The sequence below is a fragment of the Budorcas taxicolor genome, chromosome 3 (assembly GCF_023091745.1).
Source record: "Budorcas taxicolor isolate Tak-1 chromosome 3, Takin1.1, whole genome shotgun sequence".
NCBI lineage: Eukaryota > Metazoa > Chordata > Mammalia > Artiodactyla > Bovidae > Budorcas > Budorcas taxicolor.
This window is the reverse complement of record NC_068912.1, coordinates 93,101,894-93,122,662: the sequence shown is the minus strand read 5'-3', so window position 1 is coordinate 93,122,662 and position 20,769 is coordinate 93,101,894. Positions and strand designations below refer to the sequence as shown.

Here is a 20,769-nt window from a genome sequence, read left to right as displayed (position 1 = left end):
ACGCCTGGGTTTACCTGAGGGTCAACCTGGTCAATGTGATGTTTTGGGTCAGGACTGCTGGGTTCAGCATCATTCCACAGGCTCAGCTGCCCTCTGTACCAATAACTTTACACCTTTGGTCCCTGGCTCGGCCTGCGCACTCCCCAGGCGGTTGAGAGCCCTTGGGAAGTCTGTGCTCCTGTTTTGCTAGCTGGATCAGGCTATGATTCTGTACTGCGGGAAGGTGCCAAGAGGCCATCAGAGCCCTCCAACATGGAGAGGGGTGGAAGGAGTGGAGTAGCCATGCACCCAGTAGTGTAGCACAAATGGGGACTTTATTGGCGGGGCTCGGGGAGCTGCGGCAGAGCCGAGCGTGCAGGCTGGGAGGGCCTGAACAACTGCCAGGAGATGAGGGACGGAGGGACCAGCCTCTGCTTGGGGCACGTTGTGCCTTTTCAGTTCTTAGAGGCAAGTGTACAGGAAGAGGGATCAGCACTTCACGAACTGGTGGGCGACCTCGTAGATTCCCACAGACTCCTGAGCCTTTTCATCATAGTCAGTCCAGTCCTGTGGGGAAAAGGGCAGTGTTAGCCTCAGGCAGCCTGGGACAGCGTGGGGAGAAGAGAACTGGGACTTAAAGGCACAGCTCAGGCTCTAACTCAGACTTCAGGAGCATGTTCGACCCAGGACACAGAAAGACTGCTCAGGTCTGAATTCCTCCTCCTCTGGCTTTGTGATTTTTCAAGTCCCTAGCTTTCCTGAATCTTGGTTCTGTCCTCTGTTTTAAAAAAGGGAACGATAGATTTTATGGTGAACGTTGAAAGAAATGAGTTAACACATGTAAAAGTACTTGGCATGGTGACAGGCACATATGAGAGCTCATTAAATCCAGTTACTGTCATTATGCAGATTGAATTTTTTGTCCTTCCTTCTTCTGAGGCCTGACCACAAGCCTTCCTCATCTGCAAGGCAGTAACCTGTCCAGTGGTCCAGTTGACTCTTGGTGTTCACAGTAGTTAATGTTCTATAAAGTCCCCACAAGCACTGAATTAGTGAATATTGAACTCACTGCTCCCAGGGGAAATACAGGTTAGGTTCCTGGGAGCATCTGATCACAATATTTTCTTCAACAACCTTGTTTCATGTATGTTTCTGTTTAAAAACACCTTATCTAAATAATACGTGTGTGTGTGTGTGTGTGTGTAGGTATGAATATAGTTGATTCATTAAGACTGGACTCATGGCCAACAGCACTGTATCTCACGCCTAAACAAAGCTTATCTAAGATGTATTTTCTCCAAAAGGCACATCCCAGCCTTCCTGCATGTGATCACTAGGTAGCCCTTTAGCACCACACATTGGGTTATCGTAAAAACCAGAATCACCAACAAAAAGCACAAAAGTGTGGAGCCAGCATCTCGCTGAAGAGCCTTGTTCACCAAAAGGATAATTCCCACCAGGTGCTGTATAGCTCCCCACAGGGCCGCCAAGTCCCGCACCTTCTCCTGTAGGTTAATGTCACTGAAGACTGTCCCCGATTCCACACCCTCGGCAGCAAACCCGGCCTGCAGGTGACAGGAAGAAAGCAGTTAAATGGGGGGGTGGGGGGGAAGGCACCAGTGTGGCAGGTGGGCCTGGCCAGGGAGCCCACCCATCTCACAGCCCTCTGGCACAGAAGGACACAGACACAGTGTGGGATACTGTTCTGGGGACACAGACGCAGTGTGGGATACTATTCTGGGGACACAGACGCAGTGTGGGATACTGTTCTGGAAGTGTCCAGATCTTCTGGATACTGAGATCCCAGGGCCTAGCAGCTGCCCTGGGACTAAGACTGGTTTCTCCAAATTAGAGTCCTGGCCTAGAAGGCAGGAGGTGTAGGGTAAACCCTTCCATCACCCCTGGTTTCCTGAAAGACCCCGGGCATGTCACTTCCCTCTCTGCACCTCAGTTTTCTTACTTATGAAATGCAGATAACAGTATAATCTCTTTTGCCTACCTCAAAGGGTGGTGAGGTGAAAATGCTACACACATCTAGTGCCATGAGCACTGGCTCTGGAGTTGGATTGATGTGGGTTCAAATAACTGCTCCAGTGTTTACTAACTGCTTCCCCTGAGCAAGTCACAAAATCTCTGAAGTTCTTTTCTCATCTGAAAAACTGGATGAATAAACCTCACAAGGTTACTGTGAGGATGAAGTGAGGTAACATTAAAAGTAACAAGTCTGGTGTCCAACACAGATTAGCTGTTTAAGAGATGACAATGATTATTCTTAGGAAGGCGAATTCCTGCTCCACGGTCTGCAGGAAGCACAGTTCTGCTGTCACTTCCTGCAGTATACACCTTCCCCAAATATACAGGTTCCCTGGGAAGACAGATACCTGGGGCTGGAAATCCACTGGTTCAAGTCCTCGACACTCAAACTCGACTATTGTCTTGAACTTCTCGTTGTCTTCAGCCTATAAAGGAAGTTTAAGGATGATCCAGGATGATCCCACGGCCCCTGTGAGCCCAGAATGGGCCTCAGGAGCTACTCACCTCTCTCTGGAAGAAAGCCACCTTGGCACTGGCTCACCGTGAGGTCTTTCTGAATATGGACTTCCAGGTTGGGGCGCCTGGATGTGAGCTCACACACAGTTCTGCTTCTCTTCCTTTCTGGGCCCAAGATTGTCAGATGGAGCTGAGGAACCCACTACAGCTTTACCGTGAGACTCTGAACTAGGTGTAAAGTGCCCAGCATAGGACCTGACTCATTGGTCAATAAATAGTAGATAAAATTATCAAAGTAAAAACTATGAGAAGAATACTGAGGTAAAAGGTTTCCAGATCATCCAAAGGGGCTTGGTACACTTAGCTGTGGCCTTTTGGTGACCATCTGCCATGCTGTCAAGGCGGGGGCTGACTTAAGACCTTTGAAGTGGGATATGCATGTGGAGGATACTCACTGAGTGGAGTGCTATAACCGAAATTTGTGCCTACCTGACCCTTGGGTCCTTACGTCTCAGGGACTACACCTACACATTCATTCTCGTTCATTCACTGTTCACTGTAGAAACACTTTCTGCATGCCAACCAAGTGCCTGTCCTCGGTGTAGTTTTGTTTCCTGGTCTGTCTCTTTCACTAGATTATGATTTACTTGAGGGCAAGTCCTTATGTGATTTTTTTAACTTCAGGACAAAGCTGAGAGTTTGGCATAAGGCAGGCATTTTTCAAAAACACCAAATAAGGAATGGATAAAGACAAGTAATTGCCCTTCTTTAAATACAGACCCAAAGCATACATTCCCTCCCCTCACTTCTGGACTAATACGCTATGCAGTAACATAAATAAATGTCTAATAAAATCAGATAGCAAGGATGGATGCACCATTCAAAGGACTATCCCACCCATGGATGCAGAGAAGGCTCACTAGTCCTCTAAGATATAGACAAGGCAAGTGTTCCCAGCATTGGAAACTGAGTGGCCAGGTTGGGTCAGAGGTCACGTGAGCTCCCACAGCCCAGCACTTTTAAGAAAGCACTACAATAGCCTGGTTATGAGTCTTTTTCCTCCCAAGCATTCAGGCAGTGTAAGGTGAATAAATGACTGACACAATGAATGAAGGAACAAGTTAGCATGTGCAGTCAGTCAGTCCCGCAGCTCATCACTCTGGTGCAGATGTAACTCTAGAACACAGGCCTCCTGGTTCCCAGCTTCGATCTAATCCCACCATGCCTGCCACTGCAGCAAGAAACTTACGTTGTAAGACTTGATGGTGCTGCTCAAAATCTCTGAAATGTAAAAGAGAAGACAAAGTTGATTTGAGTCCACATCCTGGCTCTACCAGGTACCCAGATGGTGCTCTGTGCAAGAGTCTACTGTAGAGGCTTGGATACCTCAGGCCTGTGTCCACCCACACGGTAACATGAGCATGCTTTCAGTCTGGTACCAGAAAGCTGTGGGCCAGCCTGGCAGAGGCAGTATCCATGGCCTACCTACCAATGGAGTTTTCCCTCGAACACAGCTTGCACTTCTGGACCATAGAGGCACTGCCACGGCCTCCCTTCAGTGCCACACTGTCCTGGCAAGCAGGAAACAGAACCTCTAGTCAATTATCAGTCAGGTGTAAGGGTCCTCAGGAGACCCAATCTTACCACCTCTTATCCAGTTAAAGAGATGAAGACCCAGACAGGGTGAGGAACTTGCCAGGACAAGAATCCTGGGGAGGCTTCTTGAGACTGAGAAAAGGACGACCCCTTGATTTTGAACTCTTGCCTCACATCCCAGAGTCTACTGTTCCCAGTGCTGATCACACCAATGCCTGCCCTCCCAAACCACAGAAAGTGGGGTCCAAAGGCCAGAGAGCTTAGGGCCACAGATCCCTGCCCAGAGACCTGTGTTTGTGTGGATATAGTGGTGGGGGGAGCAGTTACCATCAGCCGAATGTACTGCCACTTCTCTGAAATCTCACCACAGTTGCCACATTTCATCTTGAGGAGAGGGAAAAAGAGTATTAGTAAAGCAGTTGGCTCAGCTGGGCAGATGCTGAGGGAAGGGCAAGAACGGGGTGAGGTGGGCAGGCTCACAATCTTATCAGCCATCCAAGGACACAACAGGACTAATCTCTGGGCAAAGTGTTTCTCACAGTGACGGGCCCATCCTCCTCTAAGAAGTGCTCAGTCTGGCTACGGAGTCAAAGCTCATGTGGTACAGAAATGGCTTCAAAGTCCCCACAACACTCACTGAGTTAGGAGCTTCCCCTGTGTTCTCACAGGCCCTGGAGGTTGCTGGTAGAAACACTTATCACTCTGTTGCCACTCTATTTCTTTGTCTCCTTCTCTAAATTCTGCTTTTTGAAGCTAGAGACCATCAATTCCTCAAGTAAGACACGGCATTCGGGCTTCAAAAAATTTGAAAATAAACGTGGTCAGAAGGCTTCCTGAAAAAGGGATTTTTTCCAGGTATTGAAGGATATTGGGATTTAGACAAGAAGGAAAACAAATGAGAAGCTCCGGAATGTGGGAAAGTGAAGGGCCTCAACTGCTCAAATAAGGCGAGGACCTCTGTAGACCATGCCACTAGGGTACCAGATTTACAAATATGGGTTGGGGGGAGTAAGGATGGAGCCCCGCACAAAAATAAAACCTAATCAAGAAAAGAGGTAAAATTACTCTTACTAAATAATCACAAGATCCCTGCAAATAGTCTTTCATTTAGTGTCTGTTTACATAACATGAAACATTTAACGGAGGCAAAAGTTACAAAAGGAACTTCAAGACACTGCTAATTAAGAATTAATCAATAAACTTTTAAAAAGATAACATAAAATTCTACCCAGGAGAAAAGAGAACATTTAATAAGGATTTCTCATCTTGCCCGAGAGAAAGCTCCCGTTCACTACTGAGATCAGGAGGGGAAAGTTTTACGCGAGCCGGGCCTTGGCGCCCCCACCAGAGCCCAGAAGTGCCTGCAGCCTAGACGTCTAGAGCCCCGCCCCTCCAGCCTCACCTTCAGGTACCACCGGAAGTCTTCGCCCACTGGCCGGAGGTTGGTGACATTTTCCAGCGTGGCTTTGAGCTGCAGCGCGATTTTCTGAGAGAAGGGGCGCCATGGCGACTGCGTCAACAGCGCCTGCGCAGCCCCTGCCCCGCCCCTCTCCTCCCTTCCCGCACGAGCTTTGCCTCCCGGCTCCTTCTCAGCACAAGCCCTCTCTCCTCAATCCCTCGTGGCGCGACCTCCTGCCTCCTAGGTTCTCGCCACCTGCCCACTCCTGCCCTGTCGGCGGCTCGCTCCCACTTACCCCCATAGCAGCCCGGCCCACCCAGCGCTTGCTGCGGTCACTGCTTTGCGGCTCGTCGTAAACGGCGGGCGCTGCCTGCGCACCCTCGGTGCGGCTCTGGGCGGGGCCTGGAGGCGGATGTACGCGGGCCGCTGCTTTCCCAGGGCGCCTGGTCTTTTAGGCAAAGCCGTCTTGTGGAGGTAGTCTGAGACCGCAATTAGCCGGGGTTCAGACCCGCGGAAGGCCCCCTCCAGCAATCGGTAATTAGATATTTACTGAACGGCAAGTCAGTTTGAGGGACGTCGCACCAAACAAGACAGTTCTGCCCGAAACCTCTGTCGGGTCCTCACTATTCTGCCTTCCTTCACCCAACCTTGCCCCGGCTCCCTGCCTGCCCGCCGATGCATCTTAGATCACGTCAGTTCACGCTGCCCAGGGCCGGCTTCGCAGATTTGGGAGACGATTTTCTTTAAACTGCTCGTACCTCTTTACCCAGGGGACCTTTCGGAGGGTTGTCTCGTGTGCATGTCCTGCCGGTGGTCCCCAAGACTGGGCACTCCCCTTCAGCTTACTCTTCTCTGGGTTCCCGGTTTGCTCTAGCATACATTCACTCAACCTGTGCTTTTGTCCAGGGCTCCTCTGAGACCATACAGGAGCTGTAAGCATTACAAAGAACAGCCTGTTTGAGGCTTTTATAGCCTCCTGAGGTCTAGACTGTTTAAAATTTGGAGCGACTCTTTTGATGTCTACTTTGCCACAAGCTTACCTGATTGCCGCCAGGTACCCTTCAATAGCAGACGGTGCACTGCAGACAGAACCCCGACATCTCAGGTCCCAGATCGGCAGCTAACTTGCTGCCCTTTTTCCATTTTTTTTTCCCCCCTGTGATCTTTGGAGGAGGCAAAGTAGGGTGTGTGTGTGTGTCTATCTTTGGGACCCTGTGATCTTTTTTTCTCCGCGGTATTTATTTTTGGCTGTGCTGGGTCTTCATTGCTGCAGATGGGCTTTCTCTAGTTGCAGCAAACAGAGGCTAGTCTCTAGGACTCATTAGTTGTTGGCACATGCGCTTAGTTGCTCCGCAACATGTGGAAATCTTCCCAGATCAGAGATTTAACTCATGTCCCCTGCAGTGCCAGGTGCTGGACCACCAGGGAAGTCCTGGGACCCTGTGATCTTTGAAGGAGGCAAAGTAGGGGCATGTGTGTGTGTGAAGGAGGCAAAGTAGGGTGTGTGTGTGTGTCTGTGATCTTTGGAGTCAAAGTAGGGCGTGTGTTGGGGAAACACTTGCTCAGGACTATTTGGGACCTGTCCCAAGTTGGCCACTCTTGAGAGATGTTGAGCTTAGCTTTATCACCTCCCCTCAATCAAATGAGATTTAGCAAGACCATGCGCACTATCCGTTCAGTCAGCAGTTTGCCTAAGAAAGCCATGCAACCTAGCAGCAAGAAAAATTTCCTGCAGATCTACCTGCTGAACAAATCCCCACACTATATACCAACTAGGTGCTTCTTAAATGGCTGTTAGAATTGACTTTAAAATGAATTATTGGAAAGATTTTCTGAGAATAGCCACTTTATCCCTTATAATATATTAAACCAAGTATACTTCCCCATAGTGAAAGTTTCAGATCTTTAAAAGTGATTTTTAAAACTCCAACTTCCAGCTTCCCTGGTGGCTCAGTGGTAAAGAATCCACCTGCTAATGCAGGAGACATGGGTTTGAACCCTGGTCTGGGGATCCAACATGCTGCAGAGCAACTAGGCCCATGCACCACCACTACTGAGCCTGTGCTCTAGAGCCCAGAAATCACAACTACTGAGCCCATATGCCACAACTGCTAAGCCTGTGCCCTAGAGTTCATTCTCTACAAGAAAAACCAGCACAGTGAGAAGCCCAGCGATACAAGAGTAGCCCCTGCTCTCCACAACTAGAGAAAAGCCTGAGCAGCAACAAAGACTAGCACAGCCAAAAATAAAAATAAGTAAAAAAACCCAAAAAACCCTCCAACCTCAATTATACCTCAGTAAAGCTAGATGAAAAAAATCAAAATATCAACCATACTTTACTCCCTAAAAAATTAATATTTCATTAATACCAAATATGCAGTATTTACATTTTCTTACTGATGGCAACTTTACATTTCCTGAATCATGATCCAAGCAGGGTTCGAACATTGTATTATGTGATTATATGTCTCTCAAATCTTCTTTAACATTCCCACTCCATCTCCATTTATGTTTGCAGCTTATTTTTTTTTTAAGAAATCAGATCACTTATCCTAGAGTTTCCTCTGGTTACTGATTGGATTTCCAGTTATTTTTTAGCATGTTTCTCTAATCTTTTACTTCCTATAAACTGGTAGTTATATGTACAGAGTTGATTAGAATTTTGGCAATACTTCACATAAGAACCTAGTGTTAAAAAGTAATTTGAGACAAGTTCACATGTTCAGGTCTTTATAAAATAAAAAAAATTGCTTTTTGTTATGTATTTATTAAAGACAATCATTTATAGTTTATAAAAAAAATACTGCCCTGATATACACAAAAATGTCTAGATAATGGTAATTAAAAGCAGCACTCCCACCCCCCTTGTGTCCACACCAATGTTCCATCTAGATTGGCTTAATCTTGAAGTGTAATCCAATAAGACTGAAGACCAAACACTTCAGGTCCTGGACAAGATAATAAAATACTCGTAAGCCTTCTGGATCCCTGTAATGAAAGAGGAAAAAAGTGTTTAAAAAGCTGAAAAAACTCAGCAAAAAATACCATTTAATAACCCAGATTACTACGTACCAGGATATTCCTCGTAAGAGGTATTTACAGAATTGAAACTTTGAAAACAACCAAATGTCCAAAAAGAAGAAAAAGTCTATATACATTAAAATGGAATATTAAGAAGTAATTTAAAACATTAAGGTTTTTTAAGAAGGAAATGCTTATATTAAGTAGAAAAAAATCATGATTAAAGTAACAGACTGTTGATCTCAATTCATTTTTTGTGCTTTAAAAGACTATTTTTTAAAGCACAGGAAAAACACAGAAATATTTTAAGATTAATGGTTATCTAACTGATAATTTTATGGGTGATTTTCACCTTTCTACATTTCTGTATTTCCTATATTTTCTACAGTAAGCACATATTACTTTCAGAATTAGGAAAACTTCCTTTTAAGAGGTAGTGCTAAGCAGGACCAAGAGACTCACTCAACCTTACTATGGCATAAGTGGGTAACAACAGGGAGACTGTTCATAGGAAGACAACTATGCCCAACATGTACTAAAAGTGAACTATATCTAATCCCAAATCCTCAAAGAGCACATCTTACTTTCAGAATTAGGAAAACTTCCTTTTTAAGAGGTAGTGCTAAGCAGGACCAAGAGACTCACTCAACCTTACTATAGCATAAGTGGGTAAGAACAGGGAGACTGTTCATAGGAAGACAACTACGCCCAACATGTACTGAAAGTAAACTATATCTAATCCTAAATCCTCAAAACACAAGAGACAAAGAGGCTGCCAAATTCTAATGATTCTGTGTATACAGTGTATTCATGTCTCAATAATTTACCCTCACAAAAAGGAATTTTAAAATTTATATTCTAAATGATTTCAAGTTTCACTAAAGTCAGGCTTTAAGATGTGCAATCTGAATAACCAGCACTGAGGAAGGTACCCAGACTCACTGATCTCACAGGTATTCCCAGCAGCTGTTTTCTGTTTTGGCCAGACTCTCCCACTTTGGCTGCCCCTATGGCATTACCCTGTGGGTGCATCACTGAGAAGCGCTCACTGACAACGACTGACTAAAGCATCAAAAGCAGAAGGAGCAAGCCCTTGAAGGTAATCTGGGAGTCTCTCTATTGATGGGGACAAAGCTGGCCAGTTCTTAGATTTGTACCAGATTATTATCTTACCATAAGAGTCTCAATTTGATTATGGGTTTCCTATCAGCATGCTCGAAAACAGACATATCTGGATATAAGGATCATGTGTACTTACTTGGATTGATTGACATCAATAAGGGAACCAATTTTTGATGTTGTGAAAGAAATGTGTTCGTCTCCAATGACAATTTCAAGCTCCTAGAAACATTGAAAGAAATATCAATCCGAATTGGTTTTTCATCACACAGGAGAAGGGTTCATCATCTTTCAAATCACATGAACTCTAATACAGATGGCCACATTACCAAGACCAACCTGAGCCCTAGACTGTACTGGGTACTAAAAACAAAGAGATAAATGGTATGACCTAAATACTGGTTTAGTGCTTGAGTAGCTTATACTTAGTTGTGTCTGTGAGGCTCCACATTTGGAAGAATTTACATTGTGTTTCATATAGGAGTTTTCATTGTTAACAAGGTGGAGTAACATGTATAAATCTGTTTTACAAATACAAGAATCTAACATTTAAGGGCAACATTGGACAAGGAAAGGAATTCCAGACCTTGAGTTAATCCCAGCTTTCTCACTTACTAGTTGTATGCCCTTGGGCCTGAATTTCTAAAGAATGAAAGAAGTACCACAATCTTAAAAAAAAAAAAAAAATCTATTGGGTGGGGAATAGGCGGGGGGGCCCATGGGACAGATCAGCAAAACCAAAGATTTCTGCCCTTGTGGAACTTATAACCTCTTGAGCTCTACTTCTTTTTAAAAAATATTTATTTATTTGGCGGATCTAGGTCCCTGAGCAGAGACCGAACCCGGGGCCCCTGAATTGGGAGCATGGAGTGTTAGCCACTGGACCACAGGGGAAGTCCCCTGAGTTCTACTTCTTAACATTCAAACTTGAAACGTTAGTATTTTGTACTTCTGTCAGATTTCTTTTTCAAGATAAATATTACAGTTTAGACCCACCTCCCACTCTATTCTCCTGCATGCCCAGAAGTTGGAATGTATTCTTTCCACTCACAGTTTTAGATTACATTGCAGTTTTTTGTTTTTAGCCACAGGGCATGGCTTGTGGGATCTTGGTAGTGAAAACGCCAAGTTCTAACCACTGATCACCAGGGCATCCCCATATTGAGTTAAAATTGGTTTGTTACATAAGTACAATATTCTATTTCTACTTCTGTATTATACTGGGCTAACCACCAAAAATTTAAGTTTCTGTCACCATACAGTTGATTCCCTTTACAAATTTTGCACACTCAGCCCCTTCCCTCTAATAACCACTACTCTGTTTTTTGTATCTATGTGGTTCCAGTTGGTTTGTTAATTTATTTTGGTTTTTGTTTATTTTCAACAGTTTTTATATGTAGATCAAGTTCATTATTTTTAGATGCTTGAGAATATTCATCATCATGCATAAGGAAAACCAAACCAGACAATTTCAGACAATGATGAATGCTATGAAGACAAAAGCCAGATCTTATGTAAGTGATAAGAAAAGGCATTTTAAATTAGATAGGCTCTTAAGACATCACTGAAGAAGTGACATTTGAAGACCTCAATAATAAAGACAGTCTCAGATAGAATGTTCCAGGCAATATGTAGCAGACGCAAAGGTTCTAAACTAAGAAGCACCTAGGTGAATCTGAGTAACAGAAATAAGACCAATGAGATTTAAACCCAGTGAGAGATGGCGAAATGGTAGAAGGTAAGCTGGGAGTTCGGATTTTATTTTAAATGCGGTGGGAAGCCAGAGTTTAAAATCAGTGGAATATATAAACAAATCTACAGTTTAAAAGATTACTGTCACTCCAGGAAAGAAAAAATGGGCTCTACAGGACAGAAGAAGACACAATGAAATCAATTAGAAGTTGGAAGGCAGCATTAAAGTAGAAAGAATCTTTCCGATTAATTTGGTCAAATACGACAGTGGCTTTTATTTTTTAATTGCCACAATGTTTGCAGAATAAATATCTAAGCCAGAAATTTACACAGATAGACTTAGTTGCTGGTATAACTTTCCATTACATTGTTGACATGACTATGTTTTATTTATCTTGCTATTTTCACAGTGTTTTGTCCATAGTGGTTACTCAGTAAGAAACGTGGGTAGCAAATACTCTCAAGAAGCGGGAGGTGGACCAGAAGAAGAAATTCAGGGCTGGGCTCCAGGTGGTCCGCAGCTCCACCTGCTGTCCCTGGTCCCCCGTGTGGGCTTCGCACCGCCTTAGACCAAGGTGCTGGTGACCTGCTCGGTGCAGGGCTCCAGAACACACACACATACTGAGTACATTCAGTGTCATATGCAGAGCAGGAAGCTTCATCTTATGTGTAAGATTTCTGCACTGTGGGTAGCTGCTAAAACACTCACCTGCCGGCCCACACGGTCAGGAGGAGGCCACAAAGCATCATCCTCTTTGGTAATTTCACTGTCATCAATTATTCTCTTCAGTTCCTCCATCACACTTTTATGTACATAAGCCTGAAAGCAAGTTAAAAAACAGAATTTAAATTGTATCTCTAAGCAGCATTCTGACTCAGATAGTGATGCAAGATTTAAAAAAAAAAAAAAAGACTAATGAAGATTTATTTCTGGCACCTCTGTAAATGTGAAGACATTCCAGCTTGACTTCAGCATGCTAAGAGGATGGCAGGGTCAGAAGAGTCCAATGACTACACCTCAATCCCACATCTAGTTGTTTCTGTTTCTCGGTACATCCTGTTCATATGGACCTACTCCTTACCTACTTGCACACCTGAGCCCCAAAGAAAGATCTGTGAGTAACTCAGGTTATTTTAAACTAAATGACATGCTTCTGAAGAGCAGACACATGTCTTTTACATTTTACTTTTAAAAAAAAGTGAAGATGCTGACATGTATGGGTAAGCTTAATACTGATTGCTAATTAAATATTATAGTATGAAAGTATACTATTAAGACATTTTCAAATGTGGCAAAGCAGTTAAAAGGAAAGAATGGCTTTAATGAAGTTCAATGGTGTGGCAGAAATCATACCAAACACGGACTTCACAAAGGCAGGCAGAGGTCTAAATTCCTGCTCAGTTTCTTACTAGGAAGGGTAACTTTGAACAAGCCCCATAATTGATATATAGGTCTTCAATGTCTTAGCTGTAAAGGATATGTAACACCACCCATCATAGAGGCTTACAATAGGGGTTAAAATAGGACTACAGATGTGGTACCTAGTGTCATGACTAGAATCTAACATGCATTCAATGATGTTAAGTGCTTTCCCACACTCCCCTTTTGCCTACTCAAATGCAAATTAAAAGAGCTCTATTGAGTGCTAGGTACCAGGGAATGCAGATGATACCACCCTAATGGCAGAAAGTGAAGAGGAACTAAAGAGCCTCTTGATGAAGGTTAAAGAGGAGAGTGAAAAAGCTGGCTTAAAACTCAACATTCAAAAAACTAAGATCATGGCATCCGGTCCCCTCACTTCATGGCAAACAGATGGGGAAAAAATGGAAACAGTGACTTTATTTTCTTAGACTCCAAAATCACTACAGACAGTGACTGCAGCCATGAAGTTAAAAGACACTTGTTCCCCAGAAGAAATGCTATGACAAATCTAGCTCAGTGCCATCACTCAGTCGTGTCTGACTCTTTGCGACCCCATGGACTGCAGCACGCCAGGCCTCCCTGTCCATCACCAACTCCCAGAGTCCACCCAAACTCATGTCCACTGAGTCGAAGTGCCATCTGTCGTCCCCTTCTCCTCCCACCTAGACAGCATATTAAAAAGCAGAGACATCACTTTGCTGACAAAGGTCCGTATAAACAAAGCTATGTTGTTTTTTTTCCAGTAGTTATATACGGATGAGAGAGCTGAACTATAATGAAGGCTGAGCGCCAAAGAATTGATGATTTTGAACTGGGTGCTGGAGACTTGAGTCCCCTGGATAGCAAGAAGATCAAACCAGTCAATCATAAAGGAAATCAGTCCTGAATATTCACTGGCAGGACTGATCTTGAAGCTGAAGTTCCAATACTTTGGCCACCTGATGCAAAGAGCCAACTCATTGGTAAAGATTCTGATGCTGGGAAAGATTGAGGGCAGGAGGAAGAGGCCAACAGAGGATGAGATAGTTAGAGGACATCACCAACTAAATGGACAGGACTTTGAGCAAACTCTGGGAGATACTGAAGGACAGGGAAGCCTGGTGTACTGCAGTCCATGGGGTTGCAAAGTCAGATATGACTTAGCAAATGAACAACCACCACCAAGGAATATATCAAACACTAAGTTAGTGACGGGTATGTTTTTCAGACGAAGCAACTGAGACTTATCAAGCTCGACCAGGAAATTTTCCCAAGGTCACATGTTAGTAAAAGATTCAAGGTTCAAAACCAAGATCTGCAAGACTTCAATGATTACCAGTTATTAACTCATCACTATTAAAGAAAAACTAAAAGAGGATTTGAGAAAAACTTTAGAAGCCGTCTACAGAGACATTTATACTTTCCTATTCTTTATCTTTCAGTATTACTCCCAGATTGGACTTCCCTGGTGGCTCAGACGGTAAAGTGTGCCCACAATTGCAACGCAGCAGGCCTGGGTTTGATCCCGGGTCAGGAAGATCCCCTGGAGAAGGAAATGGCAACCCACTCCAGTACTCTTGCCTGGAAAATCCCATGGATGGAGCAGCCTGGTAGGCTACAGTCCATGGGGTCACAAAGAGTCGGACACGACTGAGTGCCTTCACTTTCATTACTCCCAGAAAGAATAAAAACAGGACACAAGGCTAAATGGTAGTGAATGAAAGGCCCTCAGAAGATTCATTACCTCTTTTCTGATCATGACATCATTTTTGTAATTGCTGTTGTTGGCATATCTCAATTTCCCTGTGAGGGACAAAAAACAAATTCAATATATAATAAAAACATAAAGAAAGCGTCATTAGCCTACCAAGACTATCAGCTATTGCTTAAAATGTATCCTAACTTACCCTTCAAAGTGTCTAACAGTTTTAGTATTTACCCCTCTGGTGTTTCAGCAACACTAGTCTTTTCAGTTTTTCACTTTAGGCTTTGGTGAACAAAAAAATGTCACCTGCCTTGTCAGTAAACAAAGGCTGTTGCAGCCATTAAGCCATCAGCCACTGCAGCCACACCACCCCCAGCCCCTTCCCCGAGGGTGCACTCTGAGGGGATTCAGGATGTTGAAAACAGGATACTGGTCCTGGACAGTTAAGGTGAATATCAAAGGAATGATTTCAAAGAGCCTAGCATCCTCCCATACAAAGAAAAATGCTAACTTCATTAACTTCAGAAGTCTGGTATTTCATTAACAGTAACCTTTAGATGTTATACCTGTTTTTTGTTTGTTTGGGGTTTTTTTTTCCCCTCTAAAACCTCCTATATATCCTGGCTCATCCCTCACCTCTTCAGAATAGTCCCTCAAAGCTATCTGACAGCCTGTCTCCCAGGCTTAAGTCCCCAGTGTTTCCACTAAATAAAACAATTCTCAAACGTTGTTATTTATTTTTTTCCCCAGTGAACACTATTAAATAACCGTCTAGCCAAAAATACAGCTGACAATGATTTACAATTCTTGCAAAAGGCAGCTCAGGTGTGATAAAAGAACAGACTCTTTTGTGACTGGCAAATCGTATCTCAGCTGGTTAATGTCCTCAGCTGAAAATAGGAGTGATTGATAACCTACCTGCACACAGGGCCTTCAGAGGCTCAAAAGAACTGTGAAAGTTTCTGAAAACTATAAAATGGTTTTTACATATATTTACATATGACTGTGAAACACTGATCTATTCCTTTTCTAAACATGATAGAAAAGCTGTGGTTTTATTATTAAGCATTTTTGGTATACAAGGCCCTCTGTGACACTGTTCATCAAACAGGCTGATTTGGGTATATATGGTGGATATGAAGAAGATAAAAGGAAATAGAGGAGATAATTTTTTCCCTGTAGAAGGCACACTAAAAAGAGTGAAAACAACTGATGCCTTACTGCACTGTGTCTCTGCCTCAAGTCTCTCTCCATTCAGTTCATTCTCCATAGAGTGGTCAGAGTGAAACAGTAACAGATGGATCCAATTGGGTCACTCTAATGTTGACATTTTAATACTGACAACGGCTCCCCACTACCTTCTTGATAAAGTCCAAAATCCTCAATGTGGCTTCCTGCTAAGCTGAGCTCATTTCCAGCCTCATTCCTACAACAGGACTCTCACACAGAGCTGGAGTTAATAAAAATACAGTTCACCCTTAAACGATGTATGGGTTAGGTGCCTTCTTTCTGCTCCCAGAGTCTTTTCTGTTTCTTTCTACAACACCTTATACACTGTCTTATCATTGTTAACATAACTTTCTCCACAATTTGGGCTTGTCAGTTCTTTCATGGGGTCCCAAAGAGTCTTAGCAACTGAACTACAAGAAGCTCATTTTATGCCTTCATTTAGTGGAAGCTTTCTGTCATCTTTCACTCCTTTTCCTTTACCATATTGGTCCCTCACCAAATCCTATCAATTGGCAAAGTCCTATTGGTTCTGTCTCCAACTGTATCCTAAATCCTTCTCTACTTTTACTATCACTCTAGTTCTAACCAACATCCTTTTTCTCTTAACAACTGTAACCATCTCCTGTTAAGTAGTTTTCATTCTTGCCTATTCTGCACCTAATAATTACAACACTTTCTCAAGAACAGATTACACCTCTGCTTAAAACTTCCCAATTGCTTCCTGCTGCACTTAGAAAAAAAGTCCAAACTTACCAAGACTGTATGGGGTGGCCCCTGCCTACGTAACTGACATCATCTCCTACTATTCTCCCCAGAGTTGTCACTGCTCTTCAGCCACAATGGCCACCTGAAACATGCCTAGCTCATCTCTGCCTAGAATGTTCTTTTCCCGAGCTGGCTCCTTCTTTGTCAATCAGAGCTCAGCTCGAACATCGGCTCTTCAGCGAATTCTCCAATAGCTATCCTTCCTAAAAGCGGCCCATCAGCAATTGTTCCATCATTTTATTTTCTGATCACTCAACACTATCTGGGATATTTTTTATTTACGACCTCCCAGTAAAAGAATACAAGCTCCACGAGAGAAGAAGCTTGTTTATCGTTCACTCCTACACCCCAAATTGTGCAAGTGAGACTGGCACAGACAGGTGCTCAAGAAAGGTTTGTTGAATAAAGCAATATGGTCAAAATCGTCACTAAACAGAACCCCAGCACACGAGCAGAAAGAATCAGTGGGGCGGACAAGGATCGTTCCTTCCAAATCGGCGCCTCACACCCTTAGTCCCTTCCTCTAGTTCTTCGTACATTACGGATCCCCGGCCCCCCCTCTCCCGCCCCCAGGCCTAGTCCTCGCTCCCGGGGAGCCGGGAGGCTTCTCTCACCGTCGGGCCGGAACTCAAATTCCAGGAATTCGTGCCCGAATTTGCCTTTGTGCCCCACGTAGTAACGCAGGTAAAAGTCACTCTCCATGGCTCGCAAAACGGAGACAAGACCGAACTTTTAAGAGAAATCCACACCGCCACTAAAGGCGCCCAACACTGACGTTTACTGCGGCGCGAGGAAGTGACGTTAGGAAACGTCATCGTGCGTCGCGGAGCGACTCCCTCTCTCCTCCCACTTCCGGAGATGGGACCAGGAGACTTTTCCCCTCCCGCCGGAATAAAGCCCTTTTCCCCCGGAGGCGAAGTCGGTTCAGCCCCGCCCCCTCGGCCTGCGACTAGGAGAGGCTGAGGGCTGTTCGTCAGTGTCCCCTTGGGGCTTGAGGCCCAGGCTCCAGTTTCAGTTAGGATACCCAACAGTGTGAGTCAAAATAGGCCCTTCACCGTCTCTGAACCTAGGTCGTCGCATCAGTAAAACAGGGTTAAAGAATCCGATCTCTTGGGAGAACGCAGCGCGGCGCGGCGCGTCTCTAACGTTGGCTCCGACTGAACTCTGCTGTTTAAAAATCAGTTCAAGAAACTTCTCAGCGACGCTTTCCCTAAATCCACAGTGGAGCTTGCCTTTTTTTTTTTTTTTTTGCAACTAACTCTCCCGCACTTATTCTCCATTTTATCTCTTTCTACCTCACTTTTTCCCCTTTTTGCCTCACTGGTCTCTAGATGAGTTGTTGTGAGTAAGAGTTAAGTTTTGAGGGTTTGATCTCCCACTCCGGCCTCGCAATTGAGTCGCCTCGGACGGAGCACCTAAAAAATACTGGTTCCAAACCAATAAAGCCAAAATCTTCCACAGTGAACCTGTGTGTTGGTGTTTACTTTTTCTCCGCAGTTTGAATCAGGACTATGAACTACTGTCCAGGAAGCTCTTGTGTTTTCAGGCCTAAGTGGTTGACTGCGAATGTTTTCTCGGCTGTGGAAAATTTTTTCCTCCTTGATTAGGCCAAGGGCAACCAAACTCTTATTAGAAACCTGCTTTAGCTCATCTAAGTTCCAGCCAAATGGAAATCAGACGCGCGACTATAGCACTATTCTGTCTTCAGGCTGCTGCTGCTGCTGCTAAGTCGCTTCAGTCGTGTCCGACTCTGTGAGACCCCATAGACGGCAGCCGACCAGGCTCCTCCGTCCCTGGGATTCTCCAGGCAAGAACACTGGAGTGGGTTACCATTTCCTTCTGCAGTGCATGAAAGTGAAGTTGCTCAGTAGTGTCCGACTCCTGGCGTCGTCCCTGAATCTCATTCCCAATCTTGCCGTTACTACTTTTCTCCCCGAAAAAGTATTGATAATAGAATGAAGAGTGGGTGCTGGGGTGGGGGGTGGGGGGAATGTCACTGGAGATTTGTGTTAAAATAATCCCTCGTGTGACAGTGATTCACTGTGACCAAAGGTGAACTGATTAAACTTTTTGGACCTCAGGTTTCTTATCTTTAAAGTGAGCGTAGTAATGTTCACTTTTCACTTTCATGCACTGGAGAAGGAAATGGCAACCCACTCCAGTGTTCTTGCCTGGTGAATCCCAGGGGCGGGGGAGCCTGGCAGGCTGCCGTTTATGGGGTCGCACAGAATCGGACACGACTGAAGCGACTTAGCAGCAGCAGCAGCAGTAATGTTACACATCTGGCAGAACTATTGCAAGGATAAAAAACAATGTCTTGGAAATTGAAAACTACTTTTCAAACTCCAAATTGCTATAAGGCATCTTATTAAGAAAACACTGGATGTGGGTGGTAACAAGGGACTTGTATAAAAAAGATAAGGGAATCACTTAATAAATATCAGCCCCTAGGCTGAGTGTGTTTAATTTCTTTGAATTTTCTTTGAATTTTCTTTGAATTTTCACAACAGTCTTGAGGTGGTAATAATTAGAGTTAAGTATTTAGAGACATTGGGTAATTACCACAGGGTTATTTTCCAAGAGTGAAATTATAAAAATTACAATGTAATTGATGAATCTGGGCATCTGGAGACATGGCAAATATCAAAAAGTGATGAGAAAATTTAAAGGACACCCAACTCCAATCATGCTGTAAGGTAATTTCAGGCTTGGGGGTATGAAACCACATAGTAAAGTATAGCTGAAAGAGCATGGTCTATGTGTCTAATGTGTCTGAAAGTGAAAGTGAAGTTGCTCAGTGGTGTCCGACTCTTAGCGACCCCGTGGACTGCAGCCTACCAGGCTCCTCCGTCCATGGGATTTGAGGTTAGCATAATTTACTGAGCATCTACTGTGTGTCATGTGCTGGGAATACAGTGATGGCAGTCAAGGAGCATATAAGCAATTATAATGTAGGCATCAAATTTATAAATAGGGGAAGCACAGAATACTATGGAAGCTCATGCAGGGGCTCCTAATCCAGTCTAGGGGACTAAGTTAAGTCTTCCTGAAGAAAATGTTCCAGACACAGGGCTCAGAACTTTTTGGTTATAATACAGAAAAAGAAAAAAAAAAGTTGAGAATATAGTAATTCAGTTGGAGAAGAGGTACAAGACTAATCACAAAGGACCTTATAACCCATGTTAAGGAGTTTGGGTTAAAACCCAAGGCTGTTGGATTTAAATGCAAGGAAAACAGATGAAGGGCTTTAAGCAGGAAAGTGGAAAGGGGTGTTGGTGACAAGACCGGTTGCATTCTAGAAAGATCACTCTGTGCAATGTTGTAGACTGGATTGTAAAATGGAAAGATTAGAAGAATGAAACTCACAATGGAGATTAAGATGAAGCCAGAAAGGTAGGGGAAAAATCAGGAGTATGGTATCATGGAAACCAAAATAAGAGTATTTTAAGACAGGAGAGCCAACAGTGTTATATGCTGCTTCTAGGTCAAGGAAGAAAAGGATTGAAAGTATTTCCAAGGTTTATAATTAAGGAGATCCTGGATCACCTTGGTGAAAACAACCTCATTGGCATGGGAGTGAGAGGCAGAGCATTGGAATACAAGTAGGCAAAATTTGTTGTGGAAGTACAGAGTTACCTAACCTTACGAGCTAGGTCTGAGTCTGAGAGAACAGAGAAGGCTCCCTAAGCATAGTACTCAGGACAAATAGGAGTTAAGCCAGATGAAGAGAGAGAGAAGGAAAATTGAGGCAGAGAACACCACGTGTGCTGTATGTATTTTGGAGGCACTAAACTTTGCCAACAAAGGTCTGTCTTGTCAAGGCTATGGTTTTTCCTGTGGTCATGTATGGATGTGAGAGTTGGACTGTGAAGAAAGCTGAATGCCGAAGAATTGATGCTTTTGAACTGTGGTGTTGGAGAAGACTCTTGAGAGTCCCTTGGACTGCAAGGAGATCCAACCAGTCCCATCCTGAAGGAGATCAGTCCTGGGTGCTCATTGGAAGGACTGATGCTAAAGCTGAAACTTCAGTACTTTGGCCACCTCATGCAAAGAGCTGACTCATTGGAAAAGACTCTGATGCTGGGAGGGATTGGGGGGCAGGAGGGGAAGGGGATGACAGAGGATGAGATGGTTGGATGGCATCACTGCCTCAATGCACATGAGTTTGGGTGAACTCCAGGAGTTGGTGATGGACAGGGAGGCCTGTCATGCTGCAATTCATGGGATCGCAAAGAGTCAGACACGACTGAGCGACTGAACTGAACTGAACTGAAATATAACTGTTGACTTTGGGCGGTGTCTTCATTCTTTTTCTCATCTCTAAAATAGGAATGATAATATTGAGAGTCTTTATCTCACAAGATTGCTCAC

At 44.1% G+C, this 20,769-nt stretch overlaps 2 protein-coding genes across 2 annotated transcripts; both read right to left on the bottom strand.

Annotated features, from left to right (window-relative positions):
* Positions 1-292: 292 nt before the first annotated feature.
* CZIB (CXXC motif containing zinc binding protein) lies at positions 293-5,831 on the bottom strand. The gene is made up of 8 exons (XM_052637295.1): positions 5,760-5,831; positions 5,468-5,551; positions 4,393-4,449; positions 3,959-4,040; positions 3,719-3,750; positions 2,361-2,438; positions 1,479-1,544; positions 293-546 (listed from the first exon to the last, which is right to left on the bottom strand). Exons 1-8 carry the CDS (start codon positions 5,763-5,765, stop codon positions 469-471), a joined length of 483 nt encoding a protein of 160 aa, XP_052493255.1. The 5' UTR covers positions 5,766-5,831; the 3' UTR covers positions 293-468.
* Positions 5,832-8,219: 2,388 nt separating this feature from the next.
* Positions 8,220-17,172, bottom strand: MAGOH (mago homolog, exon junction complex subunit). The gene is made up of 5 exons (XM_052637555.1): positions 17,013-17,172; positions 14,443-14,501; positions 12,006-12,116; positions 9,744-9,826; positions 8,220-8,452 (listed from the first exon to the last, which is right to left on the bottom strand). The coding sequence occupies exons 1-5, from the start codon at positions 17,098-17,100 to the stop codon at positions 8,353-8,355; spliced, it is 441 nt and encodes a 146-aa protein (XP_052493515.1). The 5' UTR covers positions 17,101-17,172; the 3' UTR covers positions 8,220-8,352.
* Between the last annotated feature and the right edge of the window lie 3,597 nt (positions 17,173-20,769).